This window comes from Electrona antarctica (genome assembly GCF_951216825.1).
Source record: "Electrona antarctica genome assembly, chromosome: 14".
Lineage (NCBI taxonomy): Eukaryota > Metazoa > Chordata > Actinopteri > Myctophiformes > Myctophidae > Electrona > Electrona antarctica.
In genome coordinates this window covers 19,251,592-19,279,254 of record NC_136795.1, presented here as the reverse complement: position 1 = coordinate 19,279,254, position 27,663 = coordinate 19,251,592, and the positions used below count along the sequence as shown (strand labels likewise).

General features: G+C 46.9%; 2 protein-coding genes across 2 annotated transcripts; both read left to right on the top strand.

Annotated features, from left to right (window-relative positions):
* The first annotated feature begins 2,445 nt into the window (after positions 1-2,445).
* Positions 2,446-6,243, top strand: LOC306936577 (uncharacterized protein). The gene is made up of 2 exons (XM_079520142.1): positions 2,446-2,674; positions 3,772-6,243. The coding sequence occupies exon 2, from the start codon at positions 3,909-3,911 to the stop codon at positions 5,151-5,153; it is 1,245 nt and encodes a 414-aa protein (XP_079376268.1). The 5' UTR covers positions 2,446-2,674; positions 3,772-3,908; the 3' UTR covers positions 5,154-6,243.
* An 11,415-nt stretch (positions 6,244-17,658) lies between these two features.
* Positions 17,659-27,207, top strand: LOC306936003 (uncharacterized protein). Its single transcript, XM_079519410.1, has 2 exons — positions 17,659-17,807; positions 25,055-27,207. The coding sequence occupies exon 2, from the start codon at positions 25,297-25,299 to the stop codon at positions 27,100-27,102; it is 1,806 nt and encodes a 601-aa protein (XP_079375536.1). The 5' UTR covers positions 17,659-17,807; positions 25,055-25,296; the 3' UTR covers positions 27,103-27,207.
* The last annotated feature ends 456 nt before the right edge of the window (positions 27,208-27,663 follow it).

Sequence of the window (27,663 nt, the reverse complement as noted above, 5' to 3'; positions counted from 1 at the left end):
CCTAGAAAGAAATCCTGCAAAATTTGAATTTTCTCCAAAACACACTTTTGGTTCCTCCTCCTACAGATTTTGTCCAAATCTCACAAAAATCGGCACACATGATCTCCGGACCCATCCGATTAAAACACCAACTGCAGAATTTTGGTACTGTGTATCGTTCGGTCGTAATCGTCGTCCGAAGATAGTAGGAGTGGCCTATTTTACAAAAAAGGCCATAAATCACGAACAGAATGTCCGATCCATCCCAAATTTTAATCACATGTCGTGGGTGGTTCAATCAACCAAGTTCCAAAAGCAATTCCATTTTCATCCATAGGGGGCGCCGCAAATGCCAAAAATGTAACCGTATGGTGCAAAAACATGATTTTTGGGGGATAAATCCCCTCCGAATTACTTACGCATGATCACAAGGTCGACGCGACATTGTAATTGGCTAGCAACATTAGTGGGAGGGGCCCATGTAAGCGACTGCGGCAACCACACTTTGCAATTTTGAAAAATTGCGACCTTTCTAGTTCCCCACTACTCCCAACTCTTAACCTTTAACCTCATAAAGTCAGCCCTAGTGTAATATAAACTTAATTGTCTTGGTAATTATTTAGGTCTAAGACCTTCTCCTACACATCTATACCCTGTCAGTTTTGTCACTTAAATACGCCCTCCCGATGGCATTAGATTGCTGCTGCCCACAGTGGTTCTCAACCTGTGGGCCGCCAAATAATTGGCAAACACTAATATTTTAACAATAGCATTACTATTTTAAACATTAACATTTAGAGCAGTTACGTTGCCAATCTTTTTCGGTTGTGTCTCCCCGAGGACCCAAGCTATAGTGAAAATAGAATAAATACAAATAAATACAAGCTCGTAGATCGGCTATTTTCACTACTTTTTCAAAGTCTTTTCCTCCTCTAGTTCATGGATTCCGCAACTCTGCACGCATGGATCCCAACGCTACCACTGTTTGGGAAACATTGCTTTAGCCTCTACCTCTATATCGATATAGTGGTCTCTTGACCAAATAATTCAATACAACTGGCTACAACTGAGTGAGTGAGTGAGTGAGAGAGTGAGAGAGAGAGAGAGAGCCTTCCCCATGACTGTTACCCAATACTGGCAGCAGTGGGTCATTTGAGACTTACACAATATTTTGCAGTGAGGATTTACTGTGTTCTGAACGTAGGGTAGGAAAACAAGCTAACAAGTGGAGTGCACTACGAAAGAGCTCTCTGGGTTCAGGAGGTGCATGAACACTAAAGTAAAAATGCTTCACATACTTCTGAGGGCCTTTTACAACAAACCTTGAAGCTCGTTATACTTCCAAGCGTGCAGCTGTTGGAGAACTTTAAGATGACAACTATGGTATACAAATAAAATATAACTTCCATAAAGCAACTCCTATATAGGGTTGATTCATAATTTTAGAATGCAGGCCTACTGTAATATTGTTTCAACTAGATTTGAACTACGCCTATATGCCTATACTAAGTAATTTTGCTAAATGTCCAGTTTGATCACATATAGTCCTATATTTGATTTTCATTTTACAATAATGTGGTTCTGTCAAGAAGGAAGTTTTGTTCAGCCTATACAGCAGTAAAAAACTCAACACAATTACAGACACTAGGTCGACATGTTCCTTCAAATGGAGTTATTATGGGGGTCCTATAATGGAATGAAAACGTTTGAGAACCAATGTTCTCTACATCCACTCAGACAGACAACAAGACTGTGTTCTGTGGCTTGTCTGCAGGGCCCAGAAGTCAAAGGCAAAGGCACACACTAGTAGAGAGAGTCTTTGTTATCTCTCTGACGGATTACATGTTTTTTGATTGATTGAAGTTTGCAGAATTACAGTACATTTCAAGCACAACTCAATACTGTTAACTGTGAGTGGACGACACCATAAAGTATTACACTTGTTTACAAGAGGGTTTCAATTCATCATAACATTTAGAGACATACAAAAATCAAATATACACTTCTATAGCCAAAACAGGAAATCATAAAATTTTCAATCAATCAATCAAGGTAAAAATGGGGGGAAAAAACATATGGGGAAAAGGGGTGGGGGCGGGGCGGGGGGATGTAACCATTACCCAACAGTGCTTCAACATACAGTAACAACGTTAGTTATGCTTTAACGAGACAAGAGAGGGAGGGGGAGAGCGAGAACGCAACATTACCTAATTGTTACGTGGGTATTATTACGGAGAAGAGGCGCAGTTGAGCGAAAGGGGTCAGATGGAGGATGAGGATGGTGGTGAATGATGATGATGATGCTGCTAGTGTGCATGGCTGGCTGCCTGTCGGACTGTCCGCTAAGCGGATAGGAGCTTCCCTTCGGCGAGGGAGGGCATAGTGGCAGGGGGGGAGGGAGGGAGGCGGGCTCACTGAACAGTCAACCACCACCAACGCAGCTGGTTCAGTTGAGGATAGGGAACGTCCTTGGCTGAACTTTACGCGCAACGTTACAAATATAGGAGCTGCTGCAGCGTTCATTCATTTCTTCCAAGTGGACCACACCGCACACACACACACGTCCAACATAGACACGACCGTAATATTGAGTAACAACAACAGACAGCGGCGCTGATCTACAACACACCACCGGAGAGCAGACAACCCGTGCGTGACGGCTGGAGAGACTTATTCATCCTCGCGTTCTTTACAGGTAAACTATAAAGTTATTGAATTGATTTACTATTGATTTTGAACGATATTGCCGACTGCAGCATCATAATGGTAGGCTATTCGTAATTTACATAGCCTACGATTTTACGCTAACTGGAATCATATCATAGATGCGCGCAATCTCGAGTTTAGTCATTTATGTAAATTGCTGATAACTTGTAGGCCTAGAAATTCTAGCCTACAGCCTTTTCATTCGCTTTACAACTAGCAGGCTACTTCTGTTTGCTTTCTACATTCGAATGCAGACGGTGAAAAAAGCATGCAAGCCCTGTAATTAAATAGATTCTAAAGGGAGTGTTCTGCTTTGTTTTCAATTTCTCTGCGCTGCGATGCCATAGCAGCCTAATTTCGGGTTAATTTACAGTCGCTCGTTTATATAAATAAATAAATAAATAAAGACATTGTGTAGCCTATTATTATAATAAATAAATAAGTAGGCCCAACCCATGCAACTTGAACCCGTTGTTCAGAATGACGCGTCAGTTGTAATATCAATATGCTACAATTAAAGACTGTATAGGCCGCCGCCTAATGCCAGTCCAATTAAGTGTAAGTGTATCCTATTCAGGTCATTCGGCTCAGATTTTACTGATACCTACACTAAAGATTAGCGCAACTGTGTCAGGCATGTAGGTCAGTATTCTAAGGGTAGGCTAATTATAGGTCTACTAGCCTACATTGCATTGTCAATAAAAGTACAAGGTATTTTCATTAGAATGTATCCAAACTAATAGAAATGAAACGCAATATCAAATTAATAATGATTATGATGACGTCGACGACTTAAATAAATAGCCCACTCATTGTTTTCTGTTGGCCTATAGAAGTTAAAATGAAATGTAAAAATACAAACATCTGATCAAACATGAACTCATCAACCTCAGAGAAACAATACAAACCTTTGCCAACTAAAGCCTAAGCAGACTGAGTGACATCTGTATGCACATCACGCATACATGGTTGAAGTCTCTTCCGTTTTATTTGGAAAGATGTAATGGAGTTACATAATGTTGTGGTGTAATGGCTCTTGCGTAACCACTAAATCCCCCATTCTCCACTGTCCCTTCTGACCGCTAGGTGGCACTGTTGCTGCACCAGCTGCAAGGGGTACTGAGGCTGTGGGTTTCTGAGTGGTGTCGAGCACACCGCACACAGTCAACAGCAGGAGCTTCAAGTCGAGTGCCGTTAAGAGACAATTTAATCCAAAAGGCACAATGTTTGATGAGGAGTCACAACAGATGAGGGGGCCACAGGACGTGGCCATGCTACAGACACTGGAGTCCCCTGACGTCTCGTGCGAGGGGGGATCGACAGCCCCAGCCGGAGGGGCCAGTCCTCTGTCCTTCACAGACGAGGCCGTGTCCATCCTGACCTCCAGCAGCATCCTGGCCCGCTCCCTGCTCGGGCGCCCCTCCGCCATCAAGCGCAAAGACAGCAGCGCCGCCGCCGCTGCGCACCACAACAGCGTGATCCGACGCCAGCGCGAGTTCATCCCCACTGACAAGAAGGACGACGGCTACTGGGACAAGCGGAGGAAGAACAACGAGGCGGCCAAGCGCTCGCGGGAGAAACGCCGCGTCAACGACATGGTGCTGGAGAACCGCGTGCTGGCCCTGCTGGAGGAGAACGCCCGTCTCCGTGCCGAGCTGCTGGCCCTCAAGTTCCGCTTCGGCCTGGTCAAAGACCCCGCCTGCAGCGCCCCGATCCTGCCCCTCACCGTGACGTCCTGCGCTGCACCTCAGACGACGACCCCCAGCTACTACGTCCCGAGGGGAGACGCAGGCGTCGTCAATCCTCCGGCCATGCATCCCGGCGGCCAGCCGGCCCAGCTGAGCATGCGCGGCACCAGAGAAGCGGGCAACATGTCCGAGGACTCCGGGTTCTCCACCCCGGGAGGCTCCAGCGTGGGCAGCCCTGTCTTCTTCGAGGACAGGCTGAGTGACCACGGGAAGCTGTCCCCACACAGGGCCGAGGAGCTGGGCTACGAGCTGCACCACTCGCCCGCTGACATCCACAGCCACCACACGACCATCGGCATGCCGGACCCAGCCGAGGCCATCATGAGGAACCTCCCCCACAAGCTGCGGTTCAAAATCCCCGGCTGCGGGGACGGGTCCGAGCCCACCGCCGGCGGGAGACGCAGCCCCTCGTCGTGCCCGGCGGGCAGGGAGGGCCTCAAAGGACTCAGCCTGCTGAGTGTCGTCAAAACAGGAGCGGGCCACACGAGTCCCTGGCACCAGCCGTCGCTGCAGGAGGGGGAGGAGAGCAAGCGAGGGAGACAGTCCCCTCAGTGCGCCAACGTGTCGTCGGCCGGATGCATCCAGCAGGGGCAGACGGAGGAGGTCCAGTACCAGAGCGAGAACGGTGTCCTGCGGTCTCAGCTCACGTCCCTCAGCGAGGAGGTGGCCCAGCTCAAGAGGCTGTTCACAGAGCAGCTCATGCAGGCTAAAGTCAACTGAGTGGAGGTCAATTTCTGATCTGACTGTTAAAGGTTCAACGTGCTGTATTTAATTTGAAAAAAACCACACAGATTGACTGGACAATGTGTGGGAGCGGACAGAGGTGTGAAAGTTCAAAACCGTTCTGAGTTTACCTTTTTTATTTTGTGTTGTTTTGAATTCCAAAACATGTATTTCATTGTATTATTGTGGCATCTCATACAATGCTATCTGGATTTTAATGACCCGAAACACTCATTAGCAGCTGCCTCAAAAGGATGCTCCTTCTCCCTCTCAGACATCTCTTTTTTAATGTTTGTAATAACTTCTCGCTCACCTTTTCATACACTGTGACAACCCTGACAAGGCAAACTTAACACGACATGCAAACACACGTTTACACAGCTTATTACCGTCTACTGCCTCAACACCCTGTCATTTGCGATGCAGTGGTAATGATTCCATCGCCTCACACACCCGCACAGTCTAAACAGGCAGGGTCGGTGGTTGCACTCTGTAGAGCTTTCACTGGCATTATGGTGAACGGGCAGTTACAGCTTTGTAATTAGCAAAGACTGTACCACTTCCAGCGCCTTTTCCTTCGAGGCACACACTAACCTGTAAGCACAATCACACATGGGCGGATCGGAGACACTGACTGCATTGACTACCAGTGTCTCTGGTGTAAATCTGCCCCCGAGTGCTCTTTTAATATTGCTGAAATGCCAACATGTCAGATGATTATGACGAGGGAGCACTTGGTTTCAAAGTGACGAGCTCCATTCAGGGTGGACAACAACTGTACTATACTTACTGTTAAGCCTGATTTATACTCTTTACCGTTGTGCGTCGGTCTCGCACGCTGCGTGCAACACCGACGTACAGCAAAGTATACATTAAGCATTTTAGACAGAGATGTTTCATGTCCCGGTTTTGTCTCCCATTCGTGGCCCGTCTCCAATGATGAGACGTGGCGTGTGATGTTTCTATCGCTGAACTGTTACTGTCCGTACTAAGCAGACAAGATGCGTCTGTGGTCTTTGTGTCGATCCATTTATGTATAAATAGAGATTTTTTTTTGTACCTGTGAATAAATCTTTGATGACATCCACTTCTTTGTTGTGAACTGTGATCTCTTGTGCTTTTTGCACAAACCTTTCAAAGTGCTAAAATGTGTTAATCATCATCCGTGTTGCACCACAGGTAGCTATAACTCACACACAACGAACAATGAGCTATGCATCAGACAGCAACTCGGCCGTGAAACACTTACTTGAACTTCAAGCAGCTTGATTCATTGGCCCCATGTGGGCAGCATGAGATGGCGTAAGCTGTCACATTCCTCGTTTGGGTATGACACACGATTTCCCCTCAATGTGAGCCGTGTGTTTGGAGAGCGGGTGAGAAAAGGCGGGCCGCGGGGGGAGGGATGGGGAATGAATGGGGGCGGTTTGACTGACGAGTGCTGACAGATGCAGGCAGGAAGGCGCGGAGCGGTGCACTTGGCAGGTACCGTCTATCCAACAATTCCCCCCAGGCCAATGAGGCCAACGAGGCCCCCTCGCCAGACAGTCACAGACGGAAAGAGAGAGTGGCGTGTGCGTGCAATCCTTCCTCTAGTCGGGGTGTGATTACAGGCATCTGCCACGGAAGAAGCGTTTAATTGTTACATTTATGGAGTGGGTGGGTGGCGTGACCTTCGCTGAACTTCACTGCAGCCACCAAAAAGTCTAGATCAGTGATTCTCAACCTGTGGGCCGGGGCCCCACTGGTGGGCCGAGAAGAATACAAATGGGACCCCAAGTAATTGTCAAAAACACTTAAGATTGTATTGATATTATAAAAACATTCATGCTGGAACATTTTAATTGTGTACAAATTAGTTAATTGTTCATTGTGATACCGATACATTTTAATTTAAACTACTACATTAGTTCCATTGATCCAAAAGCCATAACACGACTGGCTGATCATTAAAATAAACATGATCTGAGGGCCCACCCATCTGACCACTTAACCAAATAAACATGATCTGAGGGCCCACCCATCTGACCACTTAACCAAATAAACATGATCTGAGGGCCCACCCATCTGACCACTTAAACCAAAATGTCCATTAGGTGATGCAGAAAAGGTTGGAAACCACTGGTCTAGATCAGGGGAAATAAATATTTTTCATGTCCCTAAAATTAGGGCATGGACCCCCATTTCACATTATTCTGAATATACCATAGACATAGTGTCCTAGTTGGCACCGTGACATGAAAAGATGAAATTGTATAAATGTCATAAGAACTAGTTGGTGGTGGTGATGTTGAAACATTGTTAGAATAGTATATCTAAATAGCGCACATGTGCGTGCACACACACTTTTTGTTAAGTAATAATTTCATTTGAATTGAGACATTGTGAAATTAAACTCCCACTTTGGAAATAACTGGTGTCCAACAGATCATGATGTGTGAATGCTTTCCTGTAACTCGCATTGTGTAATAGCCTAGGCCTATTTGTCATCTTTTGAAGGGCTACAGTATTGCATCACCAGACCCCCCCCCCCCAAAATCCTTGTGACTCAACTCTGACTGACACTGCGCTTTTGTTTCACAAGTTGTTGTTTGATAACGCAGCCGTTCTCAGTGGACTCCATGGGTCTTTGGGGGATCCTCAGCAAAATGAGGAACAGTTTAAACACTATTTTATTATTCTAGAAAATCATGAAAATGTGTGAAATGTACACAGATCTTCTCTTGTGGGGGTCCCCGCCACAAAATCTTTGCAGATGTGGTCTGTGGCCAAATAGATATTAATGTGGGGGTCCTCCTTAGCATGAAACAGTTTGAGAACCACTGTGATAAAAACAACAGCTACCACCACCAGATGGCCCCAAACACAACACTTTGACATTTTAGTGTCTGGCCTGAGTCCTTGTGTTGTCATTCACAACAAGCTGTCATGAATCATGGCAATTATTACTATTCCGACATTGCCTACAGTATTCCATTCCGAATGAATAACATCTGAACGGTAGCATTGACAGAGATGACGCAATGGGCGTGCGTGCGTGCGTGTGCGTGTGTGTGTGTGTGTGTGTGTGTGTGTGTGTGTGTGTGTGTGTGCGTGCGCGTTTGCGTGTGCGTGCATGTGTGTGCATGTGCGTGCGTGCGTGTGCATGTTTTGTGAACGCATGCACTGGGGTGTGAAAGCATCAGTCAAAACAGAAGAGCTGAAAACACACTGCCATCAGATTCCAAAAACATGTCATCACTGACTGCATGTCACTGTGGCGTTGCTGTCTGTGAAAATAAAATGTGAGTGCTTGTTTAACTGTGTAAATGGAACAAAAGTGAAATAGTGTACTGTAGGCCTACACATCATGTTATAGGGTCCTTTTGTTGGCCTTTGTACACTCTGGATTTTATATGTATTCATTCACTCAGGCTCGGCTCAGTGAGAGTCACTTAATCTCATTAGAACACATAGCCCGGCCACGCCACCCCCCATCTATTCATGCAGCCAAAGGGCCAAGTTATATAGGCCTACTGGTTTGGCGGAAGAATTAGGCCAAAAATCTATATTCAAAGCTAGCCGCGCTGCCTAATTGCAAATCAACATAGCCCGCCCTTGGCTCCAGCGCTCACTGTGTCTATACAGCACAGATGTGGGCTGCATTAGTGGCAACCATATTTTGCACCCCCTCCAATGTATGCACCGGAGTAATGTCTCATTTATGTCCCGCCATAATGGACATCAGTCGATCTGCAAGCTCACTGCGTGTTTCGGACGCGACGCGTTGTGAGCTCGCAGGTCGGCTGTGTTCGGGGCGCGACCATGACGTACGCGGAGGTATAAATAAGGCTTTAATTGGAGGATACTGTGAGGAGGAGGACGACGAGAACGGTAATAAGGTAGAGGCAGGAGGCAGCAGGTGTGAGGAAGAAGAAGGAGACTGATTTAATGAAGCTACGACTGCAGCGCGCTGCTGCAGTCAAATACCACCACCACCCTCACCCCCCAACCGCGCACCCCGTAAACCCTCCACAGCTCCCCCCATTCTCCCCATCCTGTCCCCCCACCCCACTTTTTTGCAGGGAGAGTGGAGCCTGTTGCTAGGCAGGCAGTGCGACAGTTGCCATGGGAACCCCCTCACAGACATAGTAGCTGGAAGGGGGAAAGGGCTGGGTGGAGTGGGGTGGAGGTAGGGGGGTGGGGAGAAAGAGAGAGAGAGAGAGAGAGAGAGAGAGAGAGAGAGAGAGAGAGATATGGGGGAGGGGGCCCTGCCAAGTTCATGGCCAATGGCTGTGTTCCTCGTGCGGCCGCGGAATGGAACAAAGAGGTGCAGAGGAGAGAGAACGGGGTGTGATGGCACCGCGGCCCGATATCTGCATGGTTCGAGGTGTACTGGGCTCGTTTAATTTTGGGGGGTTCTCCCATCCGATGATGGAGGCCGGGGTGCCAATTGGTTTTGAAATTGGATGTACTGTAGCAAAAAGATTGGCTTTAGTTGTGGCGTCGGCAACCATTGCAACATGTCTCAACCAAGCTGTGGCGAGAGACGTGTCAAGTCAGAGTCATGTATCTTACAATACATTCACCACCTCTCTGTACGTCTGTAATCCACGTAACTCGAGAACCGTTCGCCCCACCGACCACAAACGCACTCCACACCACCACAGGGAGTGCAGTGCCCAGCCTTGAGTCGGTCGGATACACGGTTGTCCAGAACCGCCGCAAAAGACTCTGGTCAGGCTCTGCCAGTGGACCTAATGAGCCTAAACCCCCTCACCTGTAGAATTCCCAGCCTCTGCCTCAGCCAATTGATTGCCATGGCAACCCCACACCTACCATTTGATTACTTAACCAGTCCACTTTTCACAGTCAGTTTGCACTCTTCAGACACAGGCAGACAGACAGATACAGAGATTTCCATATATGGGCACAAAAGGGGACACAGACAGACGTAACGGGTATTGCATACTAGGTTCCCAACTTGCGCCGGTGGCCGACGGGCACAGGTCTAGTGTAATGTAATGCCAGGATCACGTGTGCAAAATAACAGCGAGTGTACTACTTACTGAGTTAAACACTTGACCCCCACAGCCTCCCTATTCTAAGTAGCAGATCTACAAGCTTTGATGTCCTAAGAGTTTTTGCTGAAAGAAAAAAAGGAGTTGACCAAGAATAGAGCCTTGGGGGATCCAGGTAAGTGGTAAACAACAAAGACTGCAGCGCCGTGGTTTGCCAAATAAATTAGCGTAATGGAGGAGCACCGGTGTTGTCTATTTGCAACAATCTTCTCGAGCACAGATGATACAACATGATACAATCTAAATGAGTCCCAGTGTATTTTCCGTTTGTGTGTCCCGTTTGTGAATAGCAGTAGCTGACAGGAAATAAATACAGTTGGACCCAAGTTGTTCCCTAGCAGTACAATTCCACTGATACTGTAGGTGCAGGTTAACGTCCAAAAATCCATTAAAAAAAGTAAAGTAAACCAATTATGTTGAGCAGATAGTGGCAGATAGTACCCTCACATTATCTTGCACGCTTTCTGGGGTATCTAAAAACTCTATTTTTGTGCATTTTCGACCCAGACCGACAGACAGACATGCGTATCGACTATCCTCTGATACGCATGACGTACCAGCCATTTCTTTCCATCCGACAGTGAGACGTTTCACCGGGAGGACGTGGCGTGTTTGGCAGAACACGCTATATTCCTCCCCAATAAATCGGCCTGATAAACCTGTGGGTTTCCTTCCCATGCCATTGGAGCGCACAGCCAAGCCGGAGGCACACTGGAGTATTCAAACATGTTTTTCATTGGTTCCATTTTGAGACTTTTAGTGGCAAGAGAGACGATCTGGTCCGTCCAAAATTATTTCTGAGAGAGATGCAGCTATAAATATTGTAGGTTGTCCGCTATCTGAACCAGCTGCGTTGAACATCCAGATGGAAGCGTGCATCTAGACTGCCTGTATTCACTTAAGAGAGCTTATGGAGGTTGTTTTTTGTTTTTCCGCTGAAGCGTAGCTTTGGTGTCATAGTAGCTCTGGTTGGAACCTCACTCTCCACTATTAGCTCCGAGATGAGGTTCCGCTGTGTTGTGTTCCCGCAGAGTGTGACACCGGTGAAAGGAACAGATTATTACCTTTTTCAGTTAAGTCATGAGTTGAAACAAGCATTCGAATCGGTTTCGCTATGTATCATGCTCAGTACTGATATATCAGTATATATCTAATACTGTAAAGTAGAAATACTTTGGAATTTTTTTAAGATTTATTTAATGATAATGCAATCATGATTTTCTTTTTTTGTTAAACAAGACAAGACAAACTCAAAAAAGAAAACAAAAAACAGCCAAAACAATAGAAATTGATCTATTGAAGCTTCTGACTTTCAAATGTACATAATTTTTGTTTTGATTGTATTGCTGTATTGTTGTATTGTGCTTTCTACTTTGGCAATGTAAACGTATGTTTTCTCATGCCAATAAAGCCCTTTGAATTGAAAATTGAATTGAATTGATGCTGTTGCTGGAATGACCTAAGCCTGGGTTCGCACTGTGTTTATTCAGGCAATGTAGGCAGTACATGCCTTGCTAAGCCTTTGAACATGGTGCATGGTGTGTGTGTGTGTGTGTGTGTGTGTGTGTGTGTGTGTGTGTGTGTGTGTGTGTGTGGCCCATTAACCACACACCATGTTGATGTGTATTACTGAGGGACAGGACTTGACATCAAAGACCCCCTCCAGTGCAACACCTACTATGCAGATGAATAATGTCATCCAAGCTAGATTCATCAAGGTCAACTTTCACACCATACTCCTTTTAAGCCGTATCTACCAGAATCTAGTAAGAGTGGAGAGACTATTCTATTCTATTCATTGGAGAGATATAGTGCCAACGCTGGACAGAAAAGAAAACACACACACACACACACACACACACACACACACACACACACACACACACACACACACACACACACACACACACACACACACACACACACACACACACACACACACACACACACACACACACACACACACACACACACACACACACACACACACACACACACACACACACACACAGCGACTTCGCCCTAAAGGGCACAACAACAGAACAACAGAGTTTCTTAATACGTTAAGAAGCATGAGTTAGACTATTGAGTATGGAGCTGACTGACTGACTGACTGACTGACTGACTGACTGATGCAGGTTTTCATAGTAAACTGCGACCTATGGTCGCAAATAACCCCAGAGCATCTAATTTCCTCAAAAACATCTACATGGGGTGTATTTATTTTTTGAGTGAACTACAAGTTTCTTTAATGCCACTCCAGATGCACCAATCATTGTGAATGGAAAAACCCTTGACTATGTCGAAGAGTTCACCTACCTCGGAAGTCTTGATGTGTAAAAAAAAAAAAAAAGATTCCACAAAGGATGCCTCCGTAAAATCTGCCCAGTGTTGTGTCGGAAATCAAACGCTATATGATGGCTGGGACGTGTCCTCCGAATGGCCCAGGATCGAATCCCAAAAGTTGCACTGAGATGGACCCTAGTAGGAAGGAGTTAAGGTCGACCCAAAACCACCTGGCTTCGAACCGTGCCAGCTGAGCTTAAAGGACCACTTCACCACTTTTCAACATCTCTTCATATAATTGGTCCTCACTAATGTTCATGATAAAACACCACCATTTTTTCCTACTCAGTCTGTGTCTCATAGGAGGGCTTTGGGCAGTTCACCATCGATGATGTCACTGGTGGACGGGTTTCCACAGCCTTCCTATGAGACACAGACAGAGTAGGAAAAAATTGTGGTATTTTATCATGAACATTAGTTAGGACCAATTATATGAAGAGAAGTTGAAAAGTGGTGAAGTGGTCCTTTAAGGACATGAACCTTACATTGGGCGAGGCAGGCACAAGACAGGTCCTGATGGAGGCAGATTGTCGAGGCCTTGTGTCCCACTTGGGACGAAGAGGATTAAGTAAGTACCCAAAGTTACTATTTGGGCACCAATCCAAGATGCAAAACTGTTAATAAAGTTTTCAATCAATCATGTCATGTATCCTACAAATCTGCTACTTTTTGAGGGGCGTCAGCTATTTGTGTAGATTTTCGTCTCTACACAAACATTAAATTCCCATTGACAATGAAGCAATATTACACGAGAGGGGGTGGTTTAACGTCATTAATGCACAAATTATACAATTATACAACAGTTACCCTTAAAACTAAGAAAATCGCTGAAAAAACATATTTTTTTAATGACAGATGTACTGTAGTCACTACGACCAAGAAACTAGCTAGCCTAGCCACCGAGTTTGCTGCGCTCTGGGAGAACAGAGCAGCTGAATTCTTTGTTTTGATTAGGTGTGGAGTAGTGCTCGTTTGAACCACGGCTAGAAGGCTGTTTCAACCAATCAGATTGCTTCCTCGAAACGACCTGTTGTATAATGGAGATTCATGGAGATCGGAGAATGGAGATCGAGCACCCCTCACTTTACACAAGTGTTTTTTTGAGTGGTGCAAACCACTCCAATAACCAGCTTTGTCTGTATGTTTGTGTACCTGTGTACGTGTCCGTGCAATGTTTGTGTACCTGTGTACGTGTCCGTGCACAGGTGAGCATGGTTACCATGGTCACTGACATTACGTCAGACCACAGCTGATCAGGCTATATAAGACCTTGCACCACTCAGTTCACACAGGTGTGATTTTTTTTACACTGTCTAAATGTACAGTACAGTACAGTACAGTACAGTACAGTACAGTACAGTACAGTACAGTACAGTACAGTACAGTACAGTACAGTACAGTACAGTACAGTACAGTACAGTACAGTACAGTACCCCAGCCTTCTGATTACCAGGCAGCCTCTATGCTACACACCTATAGGTCCTGCAGATGTGGTATAATGATCTGTCCCAAAAAGTAAAAAAGGAGGGAGAAAAAAAAGATGTACACTCTGGTATTTGATTGCCATTTGGCCCTATTGGCCTTTCTCAGAGTCAACAGATGTTCTGTCCCTGCCACCATGACAGACAGACAGACAGACAGACAGACAGACAGACAGACAGACAGACAGACAGACAGACAGACAGACAGACAGACAGACAGACAGACAGACAGACAGTCCTCTCTACGGGTCGACCTCGTTCAAACCCACGCTCTTGAATTTCACAGAGGATTGTATTTCTGACAGAGAAAATGAGCTCAACTGTCCTGACTTGAGCTCTGGCTGGCGCCTTCTCTCTATTTGCAACAACATGTCAAAGACGACGACAGCGACAAAGAATAAAGATTCTAAACGTATAAGACACAATATTTCCATCCCTGTTCACTGGGGGTTTTCAAACTGGTGACATCTGCATTCTAATTACACCATGTGGTAGTTGCAGAGAAGGCATCTGTGTCTCAATGTTTGCTTTGGGGATTTGCTAAAACAGCCCAGTGAGTTCACAGCAGTGGTTCTCAAAGTGGGGTCCGGCCGGGCGGGGACCCCCAGGGTTTACCTGTGGGGGTTTCAGGGGCTCCCCAGCTAAATTAATTAATAAAACATCAACATCAGTTCAACCACTTTAACCGGTATATATACGGCTAATTGAAAATAGCAGATCTACAAGCTCACACGTTGCATAGGGGTGCGTTGTGAGCTTGCAGATCTGCTATAAACATAAAAATCACACCCGTGCGAAGTGAGGGGCGCTCTTATCATCGCACATCATCACGCATCATCAAAATAAAGTAAAAAAGTGGAATGTTTTTAAAACGTTCAACAACGCAAATCTTGCATGGGGTCCCTGGCACTGAGCATTTTAAGATGGGGGTCCACGGCCCAGATATATTAACCTGGGTGTCCTTGGCATGAAACCGTTTGAGAACCACTCGTTTACAGAACACCATGTGGTCCCTGTCTCACAAGCACCATGAAGTGGGGGACTGGGGGCAGGAGGAGGAAGTGATGCTGGCTGAGGTCACGTAATCTGATGGGTCCGTTTATAGCAGTGGTTTTCAACCATTTTAATGCCCATTATTTATTCTGCATTTGAGCCACAGACCATTTGATGACATTTAGCCTCTCTAAAGAATATTTTGTTGTTGGATAAGATTTTGACCACAATAGATAACAGACAAACGTTGATCAAAATAACAATTCCACATTCTCTAATAGTGTAGACTTCTTGTAAATTAAGTAGCCTAATGACGATGTTTAACAATAATTTAACTCTTGAGAGCGTAAAATGGGTCCATTTCATTTTACACTCTCAAGAGTTAAAGATCTATAAGGGTCCATTTGGTTACCAACTCGCCATCATTTAGCTGGGGACCACTTGGAACCCCCTCAAGGACCACTGGTGGTCCCCGGACCACTGGCCTATAGGAAGGGCCTGTTCAGCAGTAAATATAGTGCTCAGTCAACCGCCCTCAACATACTGAACCCGGGAAAGTATTTGTGTCATTTTAGTTTATTCTAAAAATAGCAGATATACATAGCCTGGCTCCAGCTTTGAATCGCTACCATTAAAAAAATATCTCCTGATGAAGTAAAATCCTTGAAGCCCTGAACCACTGTACCAATGTAAGTGGCGCCTTTCAACATTCCCCCCAAAATAATGGTCCCGGCCGGGTCGCTGCTGTCCCAGATATTTATGGTCACTGCGTTTGAATCTACTCTACCGTGGCTTGATAAGAACATGTGTGTTTACAAAATCCTTATCATTCAGTCAATAGAGAGAGCAGCCGGCCGGCTTGAAAGGCAAACAGGCCGTCTTTGGTGCAGTGACCTTGTTCCATGGGCTGAAACCATGGCCCGTGCTGACGGGGGGACATTAGAGGGCATTCAGAGCACTACAGGTTAGGGAACAAACCATGGCCCGTGCTGACGGGGGGACATTAGAGGGCATTCAGAGCACTACAGGTTAGGGAACAAACCATGGCCCGTGCTGACGGGGGGACATTAGAGGGCATTCAGAGCACTACAGGTTAGGGAACAAACCATGGCCCGTGCTGACGGGGGGACATTAGAGGGCATTCAGAGCACTACAGGTTAGGGAACAAACCATGGCCCGTGCTGACGGGGGGACATTAGAGGGCATTCAGCGCACTACAGGTTAGGGAACAAAGCTGCCTATGAAACCACCATGAAAAAACATAGGCACCAATGGCAATGCACAATGAGAAAATACAGCCATAAGCTATACAGTTAGTTGTTATAAAAGTCCTTCATGTTTTTTAAATGTAACCAAATGGACTCATGGATCTATCGAACTCTCATTAATTTAAGAAAAACTAGCACATCTGCAGTGGCCTTAAAAGGTGCTACAGGATATATAGGCCTAGGACTATATTTTCTTTTCTATTGTATATATTCCTATAGCAATCGTTGCTATGCTGTGTTTGTTCAGGGTTTAGTTGGATACCGATTTCATACAATCAGGACTCAGATAGGATACAGGATAAACAAGTGAAATTGGAAGTGATGATGGCACACATTAATGAGCAGACAAAAAGGGAACTGGAATACAAGCTGATAAATGGCTTGAATCTTTCCAGATTCAATGGCATTTGTAACCCATGCACCTCAAACTTTCCTTTCTGTTTTCAACAGCTGGAGATGTGGAAGCATCATCATGTGGCATCATTAAAACAAAATAGCAATATATGGAGAGAATGCTTAACAAAATATTGAGCTTTAACTTTTTTCACACAGAAAATACAGTTGTTTTAACCCAAAAATATCACTTTGCAGGCAGGCAGCACCTCTAAGGCGGGTTTCTATATGTCTCAACAGCATGTTATTTTCTCCTCCTATGTTGTAACCTCATTATGGATTTGATCTTCGGCCTACATGTGAGTTTAAAGCCAGGCTCTGGCCCCTCCCCTCCACGCCCCCTACCAACAGGATTGGAGCGGAGAGGGAGGAGTCCAGGCGCACAGCGGAGAAACAAAAAACGTGACTAGGCACCCAAAGCGTCGTGTTATGCAACGACTGACCTACTAACATACATTTTGCGACACCGAGAGAGGGAGAGGGAGAGAGAGCGAGAGAGAGAGAGAGAGAGAGAGAGAGAGAGAGAGTTGGGGGGGGGGGGGTTAGGAGAGGGAGAGAGAGGGATAGGAGGGGGGGAGAGAGAGAGAGAGAGAGGGGGGGGGGGGGGTTAGGAGAGGGAGAGAGAGAGAGAGAAGGAGGGAGGGAGGGAGAGATAGAGAGAGGGAGAGAGGGAGGGAGGGAGGTAGAGAGAGAGAAAGAGGGAGGGAGGGAGGGAGAGAGAGAGGGAGGGGGAGAGAGAGAGAGAAAGAGGGAGGGAGGGAGAGAGAGGGAGGGGGAGAGAGCGAGAAAGAGGGAGGGAGGGAGAGAGAGGGAGGGAGGGGGAGAGAGAGAGAAAGAGGGAGGGGGAGAGAGAGAAAGAGGGAGAGAGGGAGGGAGGGAGAGAGAGAGAAAGAGGGAGGGAGGGAGAGAGAGAGAAGTGGATCAGCAACATAACACAGAGGAGTGCTCCCACATTGAAATGAAGCGACACAGTTATTGGTGTTCTCATAGCTACCTGCTCTAACAGGCTGAACACACTACAGCATCACTCTACAGTAGTAGGCTGCTCTCCACCACGCTGCCACCTTGCTCTCTATGGATTCTTATTAGTCGTTTTTGACGCAATTGACGGTAAGCTTTTGTTATTATTATTAGATTTATTGCCTGATTTACTGAATTACATGATTTTACTCATGGCCACAGGCACTAAAATGTATTTATTGGATGTTGTTATTATTGAACACAATGACATCGTTAGGCTCTGGATATGTTTGTTGATGACTGGTGTTACATTTATAATGTGAGTAGAGACGGTGGGACTGGCTTTGTTTGTGTGTTTTTTGTTTATGTAATCGCTGCTGCTGTGATCTTTCCTTCGTGTGCCGTTTTCTCAATGTCAAGGCGAGGCTGCTTGCCTCTGCCGGCTGGGGTGGTGGGGGGGGGGTTAGGGGGGTCGTGGGGGCATTTGTCGGTGACGGGGGGCGCATGGTGGAATTCCTTCAGAGAAGATGCCATTTGGTATCACAGCCTGTCATTTTATTTATTTTTTAATTTGACTTTTTTATTTTTATTGTATTTATTTTTTATTTTATTTTATTTATTTTTTACATTAGGCTACATGAAATTATCTTTGAAAATGTTCAGCCTTGCTGATTGCTAATAATTGTCCTGAATAGAAAATAACCACCAAATTGGGATCATAATCATTAGCATTCAGGAATAATAATAATAATAATAATAATAATAATAACAATTTCCATTTGTAACTGAGTATATGAAGGTACATCTTAATGTTTGCTCTCTCAGAGTTAGCATTCAGATCTTACAATACTACTGATGATATAGGATAATAATATTGTAATAATAATAATAGCATGTTCATTCACCTGAGAGAAGTTGTAGATGGTAAGTGGGACACACTTCTCTCCCTCATGTGTAGGGCTGTAGGCCTAGCAGTTCTTTGTAAAGGTTAACGCGGTTGTATGGGCTTTAACCCTTTCCTGTCACACACACACACACACACTTACACATAGGCCTACAGGAGCAGACAGAGACACCAGTAACCCACTTTACGTGCCTATGTGTTGAACCACGGATTAAGATACAAATGGAAACAGAAAATAACAAAGACGAAGAATGATATTTAGAAGCTTCAATCTTGACCAAAGGTGAGGATAGTGAGTACTGAGTAGAGTAGCCTAAAGGCATTTATTTCATCAGGTCAAATGTGGGTCAGATATTGTTGTGTTGGATAACCGTTGGATGGACCAGAAATAGACCTTTTGTTTTGCTTCAGATAGAAAACATATTCCTGTAGACACGTTGTTCTTGGCTGTTTGGAAGCATTTGATTATCGCCGGCATGGCTCAGCGGGGAGTCGTGCGGTTGCCTTGGATGACTTGCCTCGAGGATCCGATTAAATATGCATCGGAGCGATTTGTCACACTGTGCAACAAAGGATCGCCACGCTTAAGAGGCTAGCAAAGTATAGCCTATTATCTGTTCAATGACTTCACTGTAAAATCCTGGGTGTTCATGCAACTCTGACTGACACCCATAGGCTACATGTGTGCATATGTACAGTCTAGAGACAGTTACACACACTGAAGAAAAAATACAATTCTCTGATCCTAAATTAACATTTTGTGCAGTGTCGACATATTCTTTGTGCGCATTGGCGATCCCCTTAATTTGAAACACAATACTTGGGTAGTCTTATTTTACGCACCGGCTTTTTCTTTGTGGCTGATATTGCTCTGCACATGGGCATGCTCTCCCCCCACCCGCCACCCCCCCTTTCCTTGCAGCATTTGTTATCCAGCAATGGCATGCGTAACGTGCGTCACATGCATGCCAGGTTACATGCACTCAATCACAGATAAATAGTCTTCTTTCCGTTACACTGTTTTCACTTGACACATAGCCTAATGTGAAGTGGTCTTTTTGTTTGTTTATTTCTTTTTTGGGAGGGGGTTACACATACAGTAGTACAGAGTAGAAACAATTATCCGGGCGTTAATATCTCATCTTCATTTGTGCCAGAGAAGGAACCCTTCTTACGCAAAACATTGTCGAGGTTACGCAGGTTGCATAATAAAACAAATCAAACAATTAAAAGGGATTAGAGAGGAGATTACGCAACCAGCGGAAACCCCATAGACTAGTAGCCTAGTGTGTGTGTGTGTGTGTGTGTGTGTGTGTGTGTGTGTGTGTGTGTGTGTGTGTGTGTGCTGTGCAGCGGTGCCGTGCCAGTTGGGTTGGCGCATTCACTGGCAACTCTAAATGTAGGTCACCCCAGCCCTCCCCGGAGGGAGGGAGGGAGGGCGGGGGGAAACCGCCGCTGCTGACTAGAAAGACGATAGATATAAAAGCCAACCACCAAAATAAATCCTCCGCCCCGCCATAATAACACAAGGAATGAACCAGGCCATGCAGAAATAGATATAGGCTATACACCATCGAGATTTCTCCAAAACAGAATAGGACAAACATGCATTTCAATTGAATGCCTTTGCATTAGCATAATAGCTTTTATGCCACACCCCTTTTTACTTTGATTTTATATACTGTAGATGATTGAATCACTGGACTGGATTTCAAATTTGCTAATCCTGTTCATTTGTGATTTGTCACTTCAACATACCGTCCGTCCACTGCACTGCATGTCAACTCCAAAGGTTTTGTACAGTTGTAATAGCCTTACACATATAACGGATAGTCTAAAACACATTGTTGCTTTCAACATGAGAGTATGGTGTTCATTTATCCATCTATAACTCTGAGAGTATACAAATGTGTTAATTCATCCATTTATAACTGGTAGCATGTGCAAATGCGGGTCCATTTGGTTACATGTTGCACATGCTCACAGCCAAACCAGCCAGGATTCAGTGCATTCCTGATCAGTGGTACAGTAGTATACAGACAGTAAGTTATTTCCCATCCTGTCCCACTTTGCTGGCCCCTCTTGACTCTCTCCGGGTTTTCCTGGCACACGTAAGACGAGGGCCGTGCTTTGTTATTGTGCTGCGGTCTGGAGACGGCCGGGGGAGAGGCCAATTACAGCGTTTAGTAGGCTAGCGGAGCACATGTGACCAGGGAAACACATGGACTCCGCTGGCTTTTTTTTCTCTCTCCCTTTTTTTTTTTTTTTTAAGAGCGAGTGGTTGATACGTCTGTGTGTGTGTGTGTGTGTGTGTGTGTGTGTGTGTGTGTGTGTAACAAGGACTGATAGGGTCCCGCCTCGCTACAGCCTGCCTTTCCTGGCTTAGGACCCCTGCCCCACTTCTCTTTCTTGGTAAGATAAACTCAACTCCGGACTTGGAATTCACAAAGTAGATCCGACCCAACAACACTGATAAATTGACCCCTCCCTCCCCACCCCCATGCAATGGTGCCATTGCATTCCTACCTGCTGGGGGGAGGAGGGAGGGTTCAAAGCCAACAACAGTAATGGTTCCATCGCATTTCATCTTACCCCCTTTCTCTGAAACAGTGCACCCGCTGACCCCCCCATACCCCCTCCCCATCCTTCTCCCCGGCTGCTCCACTTTGATTTTAGACCCCACTTCCTACAGCCCTCGTCTGGGACACGTGCAGCAGGCAGGCAGGCGGGGTGGGGGGGAGGGGGGGTTGAACTCTGCTCCGCAAAATTTCTAAAAGAGCCGCCGCTCATTGCGTCGTAAATGCCACGTTCCGCTCTCCTGCGGGTTTGGAAAGTGTCCGGGGCCGTGGTCGGTGTGAGCGAGTGCACTGCACACGCAACTCTCCGGATTCTTTTCCAGTGCTGTCATTCCACAAGTGCCACAGAGAGTGGCCGACGACAGGTGGAGCGTACAAGAGTGATTGGTCACCAGTGGGATTACACCATTTTGCTCGGAAAAGTAGAGAAATTATTTGACTTGGCTGAAAGAATGGGTCTATTTTTGGACTGTGTGACTTTCCCACAAATCTGACCTTTGAACCACTTAAATCCTATTTTGTTGAGCGGAGTCCCCCAGGGGTCTGTGCTTGCCCCCCTCCTGTTATCCCCTTTTTACCCCTCTGATCTCCAAGCTCCAAACATAATCTGGCATTTTTGCGCCTATTTTCGCAAAAGGTTGGCCTATTATGACATTGGCCAGATTATAAGGATGCTGGTGTCCATGTGATCAGCATGGCGAGGTCAGCGCATGCAGCCTCATAATATAACAGAGAATAGGATCTTAACGATGCTGGTCGGTGTAATTAACCCACAGGGCGCAGCACACGCACCATGTGATTGCGGATGACGCACACAGGGTCTATTATCAGGATGTGTTTGATGAGAGAGGAGGAATGGAGTGTGACGTCGGTTGGTGGGGTCGGGGGCGAGAGAAAGAGAGCGAGGGGGGGGGGGGGGGGGGGGAGTCAGACAGGGCGGGGGGAGACTTACAGTAGAACATTGGGGGCAATTTAACACAAGAATCTCATTCAGCCTAGCTGGCTTAAAGTGCCATGTGGCTTAAAGTGCGTTCAGTGCCCTTCTTTTGTTATAAAATGCCTCTGCCTGCCTGCCAGCCAGTGGCCATCAGTCAGTTGGCTGGTGGAAAACGAAGAGAGGCGGAATGTCAGATATGATTGGCTGCCTCCATCTGCTTTTTTTCCCCATGTATGTGTTGTTGCCATGGGTGACATGTTCTTTGTACTGGCACACTACCATAGCCGTCACCCCCACCCCCATCACCAACTCAGCCGTCATCACTCCTCTTTCCTTTCTTTGTTTCATCTCTCCTTCATTGATTCCTATACATCTCTTTGTTTCCATTCCTCTCCGCAATTCACTCTACTGTAATTCTGTACCCCCACCCCGCCCTCTCTCTCTTCCTCTGTATACCTCCACTGACCTATATTCCAGACATTGTAGTGTAGGCGACAGGGCTTGTGTTTATCAAGTGCAGCCGCGCTCCCCGGTTTCTGGGTCAGTGGGACAGGCTGGGTTGGGAGAAAGTCTGTACGCTAATTCTCTTCAACTCTCCCCCTCTCCTGGTGCCCAGGAGTCGCACGCGAGCGGCTCACAGGAATTACCTTTGATACCTGGCGCCCTCACTTTGGGCATGTCATGGGCGAAAATTGTCAAAGAATATCAAAAGCAGTGACAATAGCTCAACATGTGACTCAATGAAGTATGAAGCAGGGCTAAAATGGATGAATTGCTCTCTTTTGACAACTTTTCGCAGCACCAATCTTGATTTTGTGTTCAATATCGCAAAAAAAATATCAAAGCACTGTAAAAACTATCATGCATTCAAAGCTTATGCAGAGAATGACCCATTGACCCGTAGTTTGCAAGAACGTTACATTTCCCCGATGTTCAATATACCATCGTCTATGAAATCAGTCATCGTGACAGATAAACTTGGCCAATTGATACAATTTCAACGTTGTTTGGGGCTTACATAGCGCTACCTAAAATGAACAGAGGAGTTGGGCCTAGTCTTGTAAACAACCTGCCTTACATTCAGATGCAACAAGCAGTTGCCTTCAGGAATGTAGATGTTGAGTAACCTACTTTTTACTGCAGCTGCCATCTGACATTGATGGAAGGCTCAAGTTCATGTTCAAGTTCAAGTTTTGTTTCTGCAGAGATGGGCAATTTGTGCTGCAGTAATTATAAAAACTTAAAACACATGTAGTAAATATAAAAACACACACTGTACCACAATATATAAGTGCAGCTTCAGTGGTAAAAGCCTTTCACCACTTAAACCCTATACTTGCTGGTCCCCAGGGCTCTGTACTTGGTCTGCTCCTTGTTTCACTCTATACCTCTTCCATTCTTTCTGTGTGCATTGAGAAATAGAAATGTTCTCCAGTATTTCATCAGCCTAATAAAAGAAAACCAGGTGTAATAACCAACAATGTTTACTAAGCAAGTTGAGGTTTAGGGGATAACTCGTCTGTTAAAACCATCGGCATTTGGCCACATGTCGTGCCAACAGTCTGGTTTAGAGGCACACCTGTTCATCTCGTCGCCCCCTGTTGTGTTTTAAGCCGGCCGACTGCAACAGCCATAAGACCATCTGACCACCCTGGTGGTTTAGTAAAGTCTGCTACTCCACTGCCGTGCCTCCCCTCCCCTCCCCTGACCCACCCACACACCCCCGCACCTGCCCCCACCCTCTTCCTCCCAGAGGCCCTTGACCTATATTTATCAGCGGCCTACCTCCCAGCTGCCCCCAAACCTCCAAATCTCCTACCCCCGGTCTCAGACACTTTATCTGTGGCCATGGCTTTGTCTCCGTCTTATCACTTGTCGTTATGCATCATTGGCTTGGCGTATGGGAATTGTTTTGGCAAGGAGCTATTTCCAGCGAGTCGAAGCAGCCTGAGTCCTTGGTTGCTCCTGCAGGCTGTTATTGAATATTTTCCAGTGACCTAGAATTTCAAACGAATGGAATAAAAGGAACCCTAGACACCTTAAACCTGGCTTCGAGTTGGGAGTGCAAAGCTTAAATAGTGTGATTTTATTTTTATTGTTTTGGCAGCCCCAGTGACACAATTTTGGGGGTGTTACAGAATCATTTTGTTTAATCCAGTCAGCCGCAAGACATGCAGACATAATTAGTACAGCCTTCTTCTACAGCTGCCTTTAAGCCATCACAAAAAGTGTGAGGTCACATATTTTTACAGCTTATAAAAACAAAACGTCGCTATCGGGAGGAATTCGTTTTTCAGGAAGTGCAAAAAACCTGTGTTGGAACTAGTTACTATTATTTATTAACAAGTTCTTGTTGATACTTTTCAAATATTTATAAAAAGAATATAAAATAAACAGACACAAATAAATAAGTGAGCTTGTAGATTGGCTATTTTTTACTACTACTGAACATTCTTGTACAGGGAATTATTTTACGGGGTGTGATACAAGGTTTTCCCAGTTCCCACAACGACAGCAACAAGAGGTAGACTACTTTTAAAAAGTTGCTTCTCAAAGCCCAGCCCCCTCTCTGCTTTGGGATGAACCTAGTGCCCCTACATTACGTCACTAAAGTCAACATCAACATTCCAGCCGTGAGGTCAGGGGTCATTGGCCACAGACAGAGCAGATCAATAGGGGGGTCAAAAGGTCAGACAGCGGTTAATAGGGTCTGCAGACGATTTGGTGGTTGCTAGGGGAGACACGTGCACTCAAAGCCAGACATGCCAAAACAATGGAGCAGCACTGCTGGGATTTCAGCATGTTTTACTGGTTGCAAATTTCATTGGTGTGGGAAAAAAATGTAAAAAAAAACAAAAAACAGGAATAGATGTAGCAAACAATGGCTTTAAAAGATATTATTCACAGCCGCGTTGCACAGAACGCCAGCAGTCCACATGGATTAACTGATCTGATTTTCCTCCTCTCTTTGTCTCCGCAGGCTTTCATCTCACCGCTGACGGCAGAGAAACTGAGGGAGACCCAATGAGTTTCAACCGCAAAGAAACACAAGCACGGTGTGAGGTTTTCAACGACCCTGGCACTTAGGAAAATTGCCAGATCCTGAACATAAAGAGAAAGCAATCCAACAAGTTTTCCACTGCTCCCTGCTCCCCACTCCCTTGACCTTGTATCCATTTCCACGCCTCATTTGGGAAGATTTCAAACTTCCACCGGGTCAGAATGGAAAGTCTGACTTCGGCCCTGATGTTGAGCAATAACTCAGGGAATAATGCCAACGCCCTCGAGGACTTCGATGACTACGAAGAATCTATCCCCTCCCCAGGGGGACCAGCGACTCGTCGCCCATCCAAGTCCAACAAGAACAGCATGAGCTGCAGGCGGAAGCGCGAGTTCATCTCTGACGAGAAGAAGGACGCCTCCTATTGGGAAAAGCGCCGCAAGAACAACGAGGCGGCCAAGCGCTCCCGGGAGAAGCGGCGCCTCAATGACATGGTGCTTGAAAACCGCGTCATGGCGCTGAACGATGAGAATGTGCGGCTCAAGACGGAGCTGCTCCAGCTGAAGCTACGCTTTGGCCTCATCAGCACAGCCTCCTACATGGAGATGAGCCAGCAGATCGGTGGAGGCAGCGGGATGGGGAGCGGAGGAGGCGCCTCCTCGGCCTCCTCCACGTCCTTCTCCCCCAACAATAACTGCTACACCAGCGGCTACAGCAGCGGCTCCCAGGTGATGATGAACTCCGACTCCTCCGAGGCAGAGCAGTCGGGTCGCCAGCTGGCAAATTACTCGCCACGGGGCTCGCTCTCCGACATGTCCGACGGCTCGTCCAGGGACAGCCCAGATACCCTCGCCTTCGAGATCAAGCAGGAGGGCGAGAGGCTGGAGATGGACATCGCCAGCGGCACCACCACCCAGATCATGTTCAACATCCACCGTGGTCTGACCGCCATGCCCCCTCACCACCAGCTCCAGCAGCACCCTCAGGAGCTGGACTCTGCCTACCACAACCAGCAGCATCCTCACCACCAGCAGCAGTCAGCTGTGAGCACCATCACCGGCCCAAGCCAGTCTGCCCCGCACCCGCCGGCCGCCCAGAGGAGCGTCATCCTTTACCGCTCCAGCAGCGCATCCTACCCCGTGGAGGCTCTGGCGAGGCCCCAGGACGTGGACATGGAGCAGAGCGGCGCCCCCCCGGGGGTCAGCCGGCTGGCTCAGTCCGGGGAAGGTGAGAGTGCCACTGAGACACTGGCCGAGGTGACGAAGCAGCTGGAGAGAAAGACCTTAGATTCCCCCCCGTACGACTTCCAAGACAGCCGCGGCGAGGCGGGGGAGAGGCAGGCGTACCGAGCGGGCCAGCTCACCCAGCAGCAGCAATTTGGCTCGCCAGCAGGCCTGGCTCCAGAGCTGCTCCGCAAGAACGCGGAGGGAGCCCCGCAGTCCCACCTGTACCACCACCTCCAGCAGATCCATCTCCCCTACCTCAGTGCTCAGGACGAGGAGCCGCCCGTACTCACTTACGAGGGCGACTCCAGGAGTGGGTCCTACTACCAGGGTCACTCCACGTCCTCCAACAAAGACACCTCGTCCAGCGACGGAGACCAGCGCATCTCCGACAAGGAGGCCTCCACGGACGACGACGAGTCCCCGTCTTCCTCCGACGTGGGCAGCTACCTCCACCAGCACCAGTCCGGCATCCACCAGCCCACCTCCCAGCCGGAGGTAAAGGGCACAGCGTTGCCCCACAAACTCAGACTCAAACACCGGGCAATGAGCTCCAGCGGAAGCAGCGGCCACAGCTCGGGACAAGACTCCCCGACCACCCCTCCTTCCGCCTTGCTGTCGCCGCTCACTTCCCTCCCCCAGCACCCCTACCTGGCCCTGCCGCTCCAACAGAACTTTAGGAGAGAGGGCCCGAGCCCGGCGGTCCTCGGCGAACAGCCAACCTCGACCGAGGGGACCAGGAAGGAAGGTGGCAAGAAGGAGTCGGGAGGACGGCGAAACAAGAGATTGACTGTTGACTGTTGAGTGACTTGTCGTTATAGCCGGGGGCCGCCTCTGGCGCTCCAGGATAAAGAAAAGACACTGTCTCACCCTCCACCCAACCCAGCCGCTCCATTATTGCCCACACACACACACACACACACACACACACACACACACACACACACACACACACACACACACACACACACACACACACACACACACACACACACACACACACACACACACACACACACACACACACTTCACCTCACCCTCTCCCAATGCCCTTGGGACCAGAAAACTGGACTTACTGCTCACGTCACCAAACAGGGCCTGGATGTCTTGGGGGCGACTGTACCATATTTGTATATATACTGTACAGGTTACATCATTTTTTACATCCTCTCTGTACTTACAGATGCACTTTTGTTTATATAATGAGAGGAGGAATGGAACTGCCTGTCCGCTTTCTTACCGTTAATGTACAACCACTCTTACATCAGCATTGCATTATCTGTCTTTTTTTTCAACAAAAGAATGTAGTAAATCAATGATTATCGAGCTTTACCAGCACTATTGCATGGATACACATATCCAGCT

Excerpts from the sequence above, each read along its gene's own strand:
- LOC306936003 (XM_079519410.1), top strand. The coding sequence starts at position 25,297 with ATGGAAAGTCTGACTTCGGCCCTGATGTTGAGCAATAACTCAGGGAAT.
- LOC306936577 (XM_079520142.1), top strand. The coding sequence starts at position 3,909 with ATGTTTGATGAGGAGTCACAACAGATGAGGGGGCCACAGGACGTGGCC.